The sequence below is a fragment of the Rattus norvegicus genome, chromosome 14 (assembly GCF_036323735.1).
Source record: "Rattus norvegicus strain BN/NHsdMcwi chromosome 14, GRCr8, whole genome shotgun sequence".
Taxonomy (NCBI): Eukaryota; Metazoa; Chordata; class Mammalia; order Rodentia; family Muridae; genus Rattus; species Rattus norvegicus.
In genome coordinates this window covers 106,326,743-106,339,726 of record NC_086032.1, presented here as the reverse complement: position 1 = coordinate 106,339,726, position 12,984 = coordinate 106,326,743, and the positions used below count along the sequence as shown (strand labels likewise).

General features: G+C 34.7%; 1 protein-coding gene across 6 annotated transcripts in view; it reads left to right on the top strand.

Annotated features, from left to right (window-relative positions):
- Positions 1 to 12,147, top strand: part of Ccdc85a (coiled-coil domain containing 85A) — a 232,626-nt gene extending 220,479 nt beyond the window's left edge. For 2 of the 6 annotated variants that reach the window (XM_039091770.2, XM_039091774.2), the window contains 3 exons: positions 1,800 to 1,919; positions 4,942 to 5,040; positions 8,900 to 10,722. In XM_039091770.2, coding sequence (XP_038947698.1) covers positions 1,800 to 1,919; positions 4,942 to 5,040; positions 8,900 to 8,989 — 309 coding nt within the window. In that variant the 3' untranslated portion in view covers positions 8,990 to 10,722. Of the gene's footprint in view, positions 1 to 1,799; positions 1,920 to 4,941; positions 5,041 to 8,899 lie in introns of all 6 variants that reach the window. The other 4 variants (NM_001415114.1, NM_001191553.2, XM_039091772.2 and 1 more) reach the window with 4 other exon arrangements.
- Positions 12,148 to 12,984: the final 837 nt, after the last annotated feature.

Sequence of the window (12,984 nt, the reverse complement as noted above, 5' to 3'; positions counted from 1 at the left end):
ATGGTCTTGTCTATCAGATCACCAAGCAGAAAGAAAATAGCACAGTATGCATTGTTCTAAATGTAGGTGAACTGAATGCACACAGCCCCTTCCCCAGCAAGCTTTGCTGATAGAGAGTCTAGGTTAGTACCAGCAGGGGAAGAAAACTACAGAGGAATAGTGTCACTCAGGGAAGAAGAGTTTCCCTGTCACTCATGTCTTTGGAGTCACTTAATCTAAAGAAAAAAATTGTATAAGTTTTGGGGTTGCTAAGGTCTGTTTTCTAACTATCATTACATCCCAGGCAATTCCACGGTTATTATTCATATCAGTGTTATTAGGTCTGATTTAAGTTACAAGCTAGGAAAAAGAAAACTTGATAATTTAATTTTCAAGTGGGTTTCGGGGGTTTATATTTCTCAGACTATTTCGTCTCCTGCTTTCAATATAAGACTTTGTAGCAATCAAGGAAAGAAGCTAAAAGAGCATATGAGTATCTTGTTGGACTGCTTCCTTTTGCTAGTAGTTAGTTTGGTTGGCAGGCAGGAGGTGTTATACTGCACAGCTCTTGTAACATAGAAAAAAATACTTCTTTCCTCCGTAGGCTTGCTAGGAGAAAACCAGAGCCTTGAAGGCTATAGAAAGAAACAACAGTAACAAAAGAAAGGGCATAATATTCCAAATGATAGATATTGTTAAATTCTATGTGAATAACATTGGGTGTATACAGCCATAAAGATTGTCTATAGTAACTGCTACTACTACTCCTCCCCAAAAATATCCACTGTCGAAGATCTCCTGTAGCTTTTGTAACTGAATGTCCCAAACTACTATTATTTCCCCCTTTATGAATTCATAATGCATCTTCAATGGTTCTTACTACTCAGGAGATTATGTTAACAGGACCACCTAACTGGATCTTTGATGACTCTATTAGTTGTGGCCAAATCTGTGTTAGTTGTAGTTTTGTTGATGGGAAGAAATTAAAATTCCTCTGGTTCCTTACGAATAAAATACTCTACAAAACCAACTTTGGAAAAATCCCCCTTGCTACTTTCCTAAGAGACAATAATTATAGCTCCGTTTTCTCTTGTGTATCCATTAGTCTTTCCTCAATCAATATGCAGAAAAACTGCAGACCCCTGAGATTACTGTGGTTCACACAGGTTTAATTAATCATTTCTCAGCCACTGAGTTGAAGAATCATTGATTAACAAATATGTAAATTGTATCTATTTGGTTTTCATTTTAAAGGAGGTTAATAAAAATACTTGCTCAAGGAAATGTTGAATTTAGTTAAATCTCCTTTTAAAATGTTCTATTATTATAGATATTAAACTCAACAAGGTTTTTTTTAAATAAGAGAAACAGTTTCTCCAATGCAACACTGTGATACATTAGTGTTTTTCTAAGACATATGGAATATGACATAGTAAACTCCTGAGTAAACATATTTAACTCAGCTTGCAGAGTGACTCATGAATTCATTGCTCTTCAGGTCTTTAGTTTTTAAAAATCATTCTTGAATCATTCTCAATGACCACTTCTTGGGGGAATTGTAGTCTTTAGTAAATTGGAGGTGGCATCCAGGCATTTATGGGGAGAGCTCTTGTTTTCTTATTGCTTAAGTAGCAAGTTTATTCCAATGAGTAGATTGATACTGCTTTAAGACAGGCTAGGGAAATTGAGGAGGGAATAGTAGAAAAAAATTAGACAAAATGAATATTGCTCTTTTGATGGTGGAATTGAATGTTTAATGGCACCTATATAGTTATAAACGACTTTTGTTTTAATAACAAAGTTGTTGGTTTTCTACTAAGGGTTCTTTTAGGTTGTCATCAGGGGCTGATGGGAATAACAGTTCACCCAACTCTCCAGCTAGCTTCAGTGGACATACCACACCTTCTCAGCAGCCTGAACCTGTGGTACATTCTCTTAAGGTAACCATTTACCCGGAACCTCGGTTGTGTTGTGGTTTGTTTGCTGTAGTCTGGCAATCCTCAGTCTTGCTGTAACCATACATACTTTATTTTAACCCCTATTCTGGTATAACTTTTTAATCTCTGATTTTAATTTGTGAACTGACACTGGGTTTGAGTGTTTAAGGTCAAATCTCTACTTTTGTTATTTTGTTTGAGTACCGTGATTCATTTCTATCTGCATTGAAGTTGAAGTCTGCTGTGCATGCATACCCATGTGAAAGATGTTACAGATTTTGTATATGAAATGTTATTGTGTACATGTCACCAATGTATCGCATTACTAAGTTTATGAAAGTAAGGAAGGCAGTTGAAGTTATTACATGATTATTCAATGAGTAATGAAATAAACTTCAATCTACTTGTTCTTCTACTTTAAATTGCAGTTATTCTTTCTCTAGACTCATAGTAGAAAATTTGTCTCTAGTTTTGACTTTTCAGATTTTATGGTGAAAATAAAAATTTGGGCAAAAATTAATTATTGCCTTAGCTAACAATATTTCCAGTAGATAAAATTAATAAGTATTATAACAAATAATAATAAATAATTTAAATGGTTACCTAAAAGTAGAAACTGACAATGTATATAGGCAAAAAAATAACCTTAAAAACTGATATAATTTCTCAGTATGAAATACTGTTCTTTAGATAGGTTTATGACTTTGAAGAATTTTTAATCAACTCTTTCGAGTCATAATGCAGGTAGAAGGCTCAGGTCAACTTTGGCATTTAAGTCTTATTACTTAAAGTATTTCACTTTTGGACTCACTATCAGCCTGAAGTTGCCGTTTTTGGAGTGTCCCATATTGTCTAAAGTATTCATGATACACAGATATGAGAACCTCAAGGAAACACTTTGGTTTTTGTGATTTAACTTGAAAATGAGATTTAGCTCTCAGGCTATTTCACTTCATCTAATAGAAAAATGAACTTGCATTCTTCAAACATGTACTGATTGCAGGTGAGAGCAGGCAAGATGTTGGTGGCCACAAGCAGTGCACTTGATCCTTCCTGCATTGGGGCAAAACGTAAGCAGGGACTGAGAGAAATTGATATAAAGCTATGTCAAGCATTCTGGGCACTGCCCTGTCTCTGGCAGGTGCTGGCTTATTGAGTGATAAGTACTTTTCTTCTCTGAAGTAGTATTTGGTTGACCTTTAGCATAAATTAGGCACTGACCTTCTGAAAGCATTCTAGAATTGGAAAAGAGGAAAAGAGCCCATAGATCAGCTTTAATTTTGTAGCAGTTTAGTTTTTGCACAAAATCCAAAAGCACCACCTTGCCCTACTACTCAAACTATTTAAAAGCCATTTCAACCTGCTGCTTTGTTGAATGTCAAATGTGACATTTGAATCCAATGCACATAATGGGCCACATGGAAGTCCTCTAATTTCTTAGTGCAGCTCTGAATGTAGCCTCAAAGCACAGTAAGGACAAGAAAGAGACCCTTGGTTTTCTATGAAAATTTTCCCTAATATCCATGTAAAATGTCTCAAGAGAATGAGAAGTTGTATTATCAGGCGAACACATTAGTTTCCTCATGAGCAGGTAATGAGACTTTTGCTTGCAGAGATCTTTAGAAGTTCTTAAATATCAAACGTGATTTCTGTTGGGATTTCCTGTGTCAGGAGAAGTATGTAAACTTGGAAAACATTTCATAAGATTAGTGTGCAAAATTGTGTGGCCAGAGAATAATGATGCAGTTTCTCCCTTTTAATGCATTTGGATTAATGAATGCTGGGCTCGCTTTATGAGGAAAATGTAAGTTAGCAAGAGAAACTGGTCTGTTATAATGGTACTGTAATTTCCTGGCTCCAAAATTCATGACTGCTATTAGTTGATACTTAAATTAGTAGAGATTAACTGATTTGGACTACACAGTGTTCTGAGGTGCCTTACGAATCAAATTTATAGACAGGTGTTCAAGAGGTTCTTTAAATTTTCAATGAACTAACAGTCAGCATTTATTCTCAGTATGTAAAGACTTATCATGAATCAAGACTTTTAAAGAAAAATTAGTTATGGTGATAATGAGGATAAGTTTTTGAATAAGACTATTAAAATATTAAACTTTGTCTCAGTGTTTATAAACTCGAAATGGAGACTATTCATTGTTGCTAATTATTGGAGCACACCCTTAGAGGTGGCATCCCTGACTATTGTGACAATAAAAGAAGCTAATTGGTAAGTCACAATTCAGTGTGGATGCTCACAATAAGAATCAGTTTTTATTGTACATCAATGCTTTTGCTTTCAAACCACTACAACAGTGACAAACAGCATCCTTCTGTTCCACCCGTCTGTTACTACAAAAATGTTCACATTTTAAAGTAATATATTTTAACCTATTTTGGGACAATTTAGGAAAGGAGAAATATAGGTGAATAAACTTGTCCAAAAGACAATTAAAAAATGCTGTGCTCAAATGAAAAGTATTTGAAGTGTTGTTTGGATATTTTCATTGTAAGGGGTCTGTATTGTATTCAGGATCCATCCCCACGACTCTTTCTTAGGCTATCCAGGTGAGAACTGTGAACTCAGCAATTCCCCATGTACATACTTCACAGGCTTATTCTTTTATAGCCATCTTTTCTATAGGCCTTGTATACATAGTACTCATACCACTTGGTATATAGTGAATTATATTCACTATTATATTGGGCCAAGAATTATTGACAAAATAATTCACACTAGCAAATATCTTAATGACCAAGTTAGATATATCTAATTATTTTAGACATTAGTAAATTTGATTGAAAATTAGTGGTACAATAGATTGCTTTGAATGAAAGAAAAATGAAATTCATTCCAGGTTTCAGAACAACTAACTACTTAAAGAGATTTTGCCATATATTAGTCCATTCTGATATGCAGACATGGAGAAATCTTAAGATTTGACAAAGTGGAGGTCCTTGATCATATTATCATAAACTAACAGATTTTTCCCATGTGAAATTTGCTTTTCTTTTTCAATGAATCCAGGTCTTGGATGTTGAGGAAACTGTAGATCGTCAACAGGGTAAAGAGTATGACCATGACCTTAGTGAGACAGAAAAAGCTATAGTCAGAGAAATGTGCAATGTAAGTTTGATGTGCTTTATTGTATATTCTGTGTTGAAAGCCTCATTACAGCTCAGTTGTTCCTTTAAGAACATTTACTTTGAAATTGATGACCAAATAATTTTACGTTTTTTTCATGAAAATAAAACAATGCCCTTGTTTTTTTTTTTTTTTTTTTTTTTTTTTTTTTTTTTTTGTTCTTTTTTTTCGGAGCTGGGGACCGAACCCAGGGCCTTGCGCTTCCTAGGTAAGCGCTCTACCACTGAGCTAAATCCCCAGCCCCTAATGCCCTTGTTTTTATTTTCAGTTTGTTTTATTACAGAGATATTCTCATAGTTATTCTAAAAACCACCAAGATCAGTGGGATTGGTGATATATCTAGTGGTTGCCTACTACATGAGAAGCCCTGGGTGTAATCAGAAATGATCAGTCAGTCCTGTATTCCAGAAAGACTTATAAACATCTTTAAATGTTGAATTTAAGACATTATAAAAAGAATGAAAACTTACAAGGAACAACCCCAGAAACCAATTACTTCGCTACTTAAAATGGGTGCACCCATCATATCATACTAAGTATTGTCTTTACCTTTCATGAGACAACTCACATTTAGACATTGGATAGATAGGTGTATCAATGGAATCTATCCTGGAACAGAAATCTATCCTGGAAACTAGATAGATCAGTAAATCATGTAAATGTGATTATTGATTGACATATTGTTTAATCAAGAATACAGCCATGCACCTTTAAGGAGCTAAATAGATAATTATAGAGCAATGCATTTGTTAAATCCAAGAAGTCATGGCTAGACCCTAGCTTTAGTTGAATTTGTATTGTTATATTGTGTTTTTATCTCACAGTTTATGCACATAACAGCACAGAACAGCAAGTTTGCATAGGAATATCCTTTAGCTTTACATTTATCAATCCTGTATATTATCAGACCTATGATTAAACACTTCAAGATATTTCTGGAATCCAGCAAATGATCTTTAAGTCCCATGGGCATTTTACATGTGCTGAGGTGATAATTTCCAAACCTCTTGCTTACCTGTGTTGTGGCTGCTTTTAATTTGCAATCCTTTCCAAGCACCTTTCATTGCTGCACATCTGTTTTTTGGTATTAATTGGTCATGGTTCTGCATACCATTTTCTCCATACACTAATGTTTTCTCATTGTAGCTTTTCAATGTGTGCTTAAGATCTTTCTATTTGAGTATTTGCCTTAGATAAATGTATAGCACTGATTTATAAACCTAAGGTTCCTGTTGTTTCTCATCTATTGGCTATTAAAACAAATAAAATTCAATTGATGGGAATTATAGTACTGGGAGAAAAGCACAGAGTCATCTTCTGGTGGCCTTTTAAGAACATATGGAGGTACTTAATTGGATTTATGCCTTTAGCATCAGTTACAGGTGATTTGAGTGTGACACCTTGACCAAGAGCCCCAGCACTCAGTGTATGTTTGAAGGAACTAAGACCCAGAAAGGAAGTTGTGTCCTCAAACTCATTAGTGAAGTCAACATATTAGCCAGGTCTCCTTTGAGGACCTGCTCTTCCTACCTCTCATCATAATGAATGAAAGCACTTCATCCTATAGATAATATCTTCTTTATTTAGCTTAACACCGGATTGGCTTTTGCCCTCATGTTCCTGCCTTTCTCTTCCTTCCTTATGAAAAACTTTTTGAACATGTCTTGGGATCACACTTAGTTTTTGTTGATCTTTTTGTTTGCTTTAAAAGGATAGTAGGTCTTGAGGTCTTTTAGCTATAAAAGCAGACAACCCTAAGCCCACCCTTCTTATTTCTTTTTAAATTTCCTATAGGGTATCTTTTTCTAACTGTCGATGTTTGTTTTTGATACCTACAATATAAATGGAAAATGCAAACCAAACCTTAACACTTAGTTTTAAAACTCATATGGAAACGATACAAAATAGTACCCAAGGCACCATTATAAGTTATGCAACCACTGAAACTACACAGGAAAGACTGGAGAATAAATTCAAGAGAATACTGCAGGGTGGATAGTAAAGAAAGCAGATTATAAGGCAGCTTAATAAATAAATTTCCTAGAAGATAATGAAGATTACCAACACCTCCTATTTGAAAATCTATAGACTTATAATGTTAGAGAGTTATATGTGACATGATAAGCTTCCTAAAGTTCTGAAAAAACTCAAAGTAGTGAAAATCTTGTCAGTTTCTGATATTCCTCCGGAATGTAAGCGGGTAACATTAACTTACCAAAAAGACTGTTATCCATATACTGTCACATTGTTTAATGAATAGTTTGTTGGTTCTCTTCTAAGGATGAATTTACTGCCCTCTGAAAATCATAAACATCAATTTTAGTGACCTTGTCATTTTAGGTTTGTCTGAAGTCTCCAAGTGACAGGTGAGATATTTGGTGATCTCATTAACACCCTTATGTTATTATGAATTCTGCTTTTCATCTAGATAGTATGCCTAGTATTATTGCTTTAGTTCAGAGTTCTGACTTCAGCAGGATTTTCCTTTTCCCTCACTTTAATACCTGGGTATGGCCCATTGTGTTCCACAATTCAGTAACTGAACAGGAGTTCCACTGCTTTGTTGAGATAACCAGATTTTTAGAAATATCTGCAGTTAGTCTGCATTCTTTAGATATATCCTTTGCTTCAAAATCAGCCATTCAAAACATTCTTGGTAGAACTGATTTTATCTGTGGGCTAGACATGGGAAATGCATGATATCATTTGAAACTTTCTTGACTTTCTGTATATAGATGAAGCTGTACATTGCTAAATAATTTTATTCTTAGCATTTAAGGGCCACAGCTCAAATTCCCTGTGAGTGTGATAAACTGTGTCATTTTAGTTTCACTGTCTTGGAAACGAAGAAAAGCATGACTGTGCATCATTGTTAGAGGTAGTGCATGTTCCTGGTGAATTTCCTAAAAGCAAAATAAAAAGAAATAGTCTCTCAATTACTAATGAGCAAAAAATTACTAATGGTTTTGTGTTCATGTTAGAACTCTGTTTGGTGAAAGTCATCAGTCTAACTATCTACAGTGAATAGTCTAGGGCAGTTAGGTGGTTCTACTGTGTATAGATATGCATGTGTTTATTCTAGTTAGTGCTTGTATATTGGCATTTTTGGTGACTTAAGGTTTTATACTCATGTTATTCTTGATCTTACCTTTGTGCTCTAAGAGCCACCCAAAATGAAGTGCTTTTAATAGGTATAATTGCATTTATTTCAATAATTTCTGAATGTTCTTATTTTTCTCTTCTGAAAATGAGAGAATTCTTTAGTAGCTCATTAGCAGAGTTGTATGGTGACCACACCTCTCACATTGCAAAGATTAGGAAACTAAGATTAGAAGATTGGAATTTATAGGGCTCAAGAATACAAAATCACTTTTCTTTAGACATTGTATCTCTTGTTATAGAAAGAAGTCAGTTTGCTCTTTTAATTAATTTAACTAATTCTAAATGCACATGGAAATCACTTTGGGAACTTTCAATAAAAATACAGATACCAGTGCCTCCTTCCTGCTAGCATCCTCAGAATTTCTGCAGGTGGGGATTATTGTTGTCAGGGCTGAGGACCACTCAGATAGCTAGGGTGAAATGTTATGTCCTTTTCTAATACAAGCCCTGGTTGCTAGAGTGAGATATAGCACCCTAGCTGATAGTTCCTGTGTTACAGAAGTTGTCACCATCACACAGTTGTCACTGCCATGCTTTACTTTGTGTTTCAACCCATCCATGTGGAGAATCTGTCTCGTCTTTACACTCATCTCTGACCCTCTCACAGTCCTCCCTGAAATTCACATCTATTTCTGCAAGATAACACATAATTTACTTACCTCATCTTTTTTTTTTTAAGGTTGTGTGGAGGAAACTTGGAGATGCTGCAGGCTCGTGTCCTGGAATTAGGCAACATCTGTCAGGAAACCAGTACAAAGGGCCTATGTGAGAAGCAGTGCCTTCAAACATGACACCGCCACTACCAGACGTAGAAGAAAGAGAAGACAAAGATGAAAGTCCATATTTTACAAAATAGGACTCATGGCATCACACGGAGTGATTGTACATTGCTCATATATCCCCCTTTAAATTCTTCAGTGTATCTTCCCCCATACAGCTAATATGCTCTATACGTCTCAACTTTAGTGTTCATAGCAGTCTCAAGGTAGCTTTGGAAAATCGTTTTAGTATTAACACTTTCATGACAGCTGACATGTTTTAGACTCTTCACAACCATGATTGCGATATTGGGTAAATTGCATGGTTGAAGGAGTCCAGTAGAGCCTCTGTGGCTGTGATAGAGGTGGTTCATTGTATCTAATGGTAGGAGCTTTTTACTGTGTGGAAGATATGAAGAAGTATTTTCAAGCGTACAGCCTAGGTTAGGAAGCTCCCTCATGTGATATATATATATATATATATATATATATATATATATATATATCACTTGAGGAAAGATCACTTCCTGATGCATAATTAGTTGGATACAAGATAATATTTGGTTTTCTCATTTGAATTCTGAGGTGCTAAAAAAATAACAAAAAAATCTTTTACCAGCTAGAATATTAGGAGGAATTTTTAGAGTGCTTAGCAGAGAGTATCATTTATTTTAAATTGGTCAAAATAAATAATTTTGATGAGTTGTTTATAAAGGCATGTCTTTGGATCATACAACCCTTTATATATATCCAATGTACCAATGTCAACTAACAAGGAAACAAACATAATTTTTCTAGGTGTTTCAAGCTTTGAGATTGTCTATTTCTACAATTTAGTTTCTAGACATGCTGTATTTAATAAACTTTATGTAACATTTAAAGTCTTGCACTGCACTAGCAAACAGAAGCTTTCTCTGCCTATCACTGAAGCTATCTAATGTCTTAGGAAGCTAACGCATGTCCATTATTGAGGCTAAAAGCTCTTGTTCAGATTGCTTGAGATGTGTGCTAGCTTTGCTAGTTTTCTGACTTTTGGTGTAGATGTATTACATTAGAATGTGTGTACTGGAAATGCTATGATAGGTATTTTATGTTTTTCTAAATGCAATGATAGTTTCTTGTATGAATGTGCAAGAATCCTGTGACAGAATGCTGTTTTTACTGTAGTTTAAGGTTATAAAGTAGGGATGCAACAATTCCTGGATAGCTTCTAAATTTGTGATTTGATTCACAGTCAATATTCTTTGTTGTCGAAAAATGAAATGGTCTTATTATGTAATATTTAATGGTTATTGGCAGGGGGAATGAGAAGAAATTTGTCATAGTTTAAAAGAGAATAATTGTGATTTTTCAAAACTTCCCTCTATTTTCTGGAAATATTTATGAGTTTGTTTAATACAGAAGGATCTTTGTAATTGTCATAACTGAGTTATAATTTAAAACTTCCTTTAAACTGCTATAGTTTTAGTGTCTAAGAGAAATTTGTTTATATATATATCATATCTTCTTGCATAGAAACATCCTTCAATTGTTGTATTACTATAGTCTGAAGGCATTTAGACAAGTTTTTGTGCTTGCAGCAGAGCCTGCAGTAGCGATACAAAGGACATTGGTCTTTTGACAAAATACTTGTGTAAAGTTTGATACTGTACGAAAACTATTTTTTTAAAGTTCCATATAAAATTGAGTATTAAGTATATGTGAACATCTTAGCGACAGTAATAAATTATTTAATCTCACAGTATTTTTGTCTGTTTTGAAATGTTCTTTCTTACAGAGTAGATTTCTAATAGTCACTGAATATCATTATAGAACAAGTAAAAGAAATGAAAAAGGAGTATTTAAATTATGCTTACAAGGGACTTGATAGTCAGAGACATCTTAATTTATACCACTGTCTATTGCATTCACCTGGTGTATGACTTAGGGACAGTTGAAATTTGTAGTAAAGTCCTCATTCCTTAAACTAATATTGGTAATGAAAACACTAAAATAGATTTTTAAATAATCAGCATTATTTTATGTATTTGTGGGATAAGATACAGTAGTACATAAGATTTCTCAGAAGTTGCCAATAAGGTGGTAGAATGAGGCTTCCTATGCTGAGCATTGGCCCAGTTTTAAAAAACAGAGTATATTGATCACGTGAGTAGCACCATATTCCTATGGGATATTTTTTATACATTTAACATCTAATCATTCCTGCAACAAAGATTAATTTACATATCTCAACAGTATTTATGGCTGCCATGAGGCTGGTAGACTGTCACAATTTAACTTTCAATGAATGCCTTTCTCATTTTAACATATGCTTAAAACTCTGTAGAAATTCATCATCTCATGTGACATTCCAAGAGTTTAATTGGTATGATTGCAGCTCAGTTCAGTGAACTAAGCTACCACTTAGTGCCTACCACTGCCATACAATTTTGACTTGCCAACCATGGTTCTTAGGGATTCTCAAGACATGCAAGAATGAATATCTCGGGTATCTGCAGGAGCTTCCTTTATCCTTGAAACTTAACATAAGATTGTCTCAGACAATTATTTCACTTGATCTGAAGCCACCTACCCCTAATGCCTTATATTAATTCTCAGGCTTTGCATTATGTAGTAAACTTCATGCTGCTACATCTTTCCCCCATCTACTGGAGAAACTAGCAAATCTTGGCATTTATTCCTATAAAAGTACCATCAAGTTAGCTCAGCAAAGTAGATTACCAACAAGATCAAGACAATTGTGAGGAAATCACATGCTGATTTCCAAAGAATCAAAACCCTCCACCATGTCTAAGGCAACACCTGAAGCTGAAAGATATGAGACCGATACACATGGTTACCTTTGTCTATGAAACAGCACATTTTTATGGTTCATCTTCAGATGGAGAGATTTTTGCATAGGTTGGGAGGATTGATAAATATAGTATCAGTTAGAGAAGAATCATCACATTGTTCAAGTCACAATTATGTACTATCACATTCTGCTTTTTCTATATCATTCAACTTATAAGCCTTACATTTTATGGTAACTGCATTATTGCAACAAGGGAGTATGTTTTGATTCTAATCTATGAATACTATTATTTGAAGCTTAAAATCTCTATTACTATTTAATTCTAAATTGTTGATGTCTCTATAAATACCTATAATAAATATTCTACATCACAAAGGCAGAATCATTATAGCCTTCTCTTTTGTTCAGACCTATTGAAATGGTTTTAAAAGCCATTTTAATAAATTCATGATCTCACTATAAGCAGATGAAACTATATGTGCTATAACCCAGAGATTAGTACTAATCCCTATAACAGAGAAGTTGATCCAGATGAGGAATGAATCTACAGCACAGCATCCATGATGGAAACTATTATTGACAAAGAAAGACGTTCCAAAGAAGGAAGACTACCCACTAAATAATAGAACTTGTGGACTTTATTTAGGAAAATTAATTTAATACCAACTGTGATGATGGTTCATGCATTTAACCTCAGCAATCAGGAGGCAGAAGCAAGCAGATCTCTGTGGGTTAAAGGTCAGCCAGTAACACAGTGGGATTCTATCTAAAAAAAAATCAGCAAAACAAATTAATTTTGAGATTCAATATGGCTGAACAGAGATGTCCAACCCTCATTTCCTTTCCTCCAGGGAAGAACCAAACTAAAAGTTGAGGAATGACTGAAATAATACAAAGTCTGCACATAGGACCTGGTAAAATCAGAAGCCTGAGACAGCAGCATAGAAGCATGACATCTGCTATATTGGTTTCACAGCGTGGACAGTGGGGTGTATTATTCTTTCATAGGGGTGAGGGTAAAAAAAAGAAACCAAGCCAACGTTATAGGTGAGGTCTGTCCTAGTGACCAGAAAAACTCCTAATCCCCACAGGCTTACAACCAGTCATATTGGAATCAGAAACCCACATAATGCCCTTGCTTTGAGAAGGATTTCATACCTGAGAAAAGTGCTATTCTCTTAATTTAGACTGCTTTATAGGTGTAGAGCACAT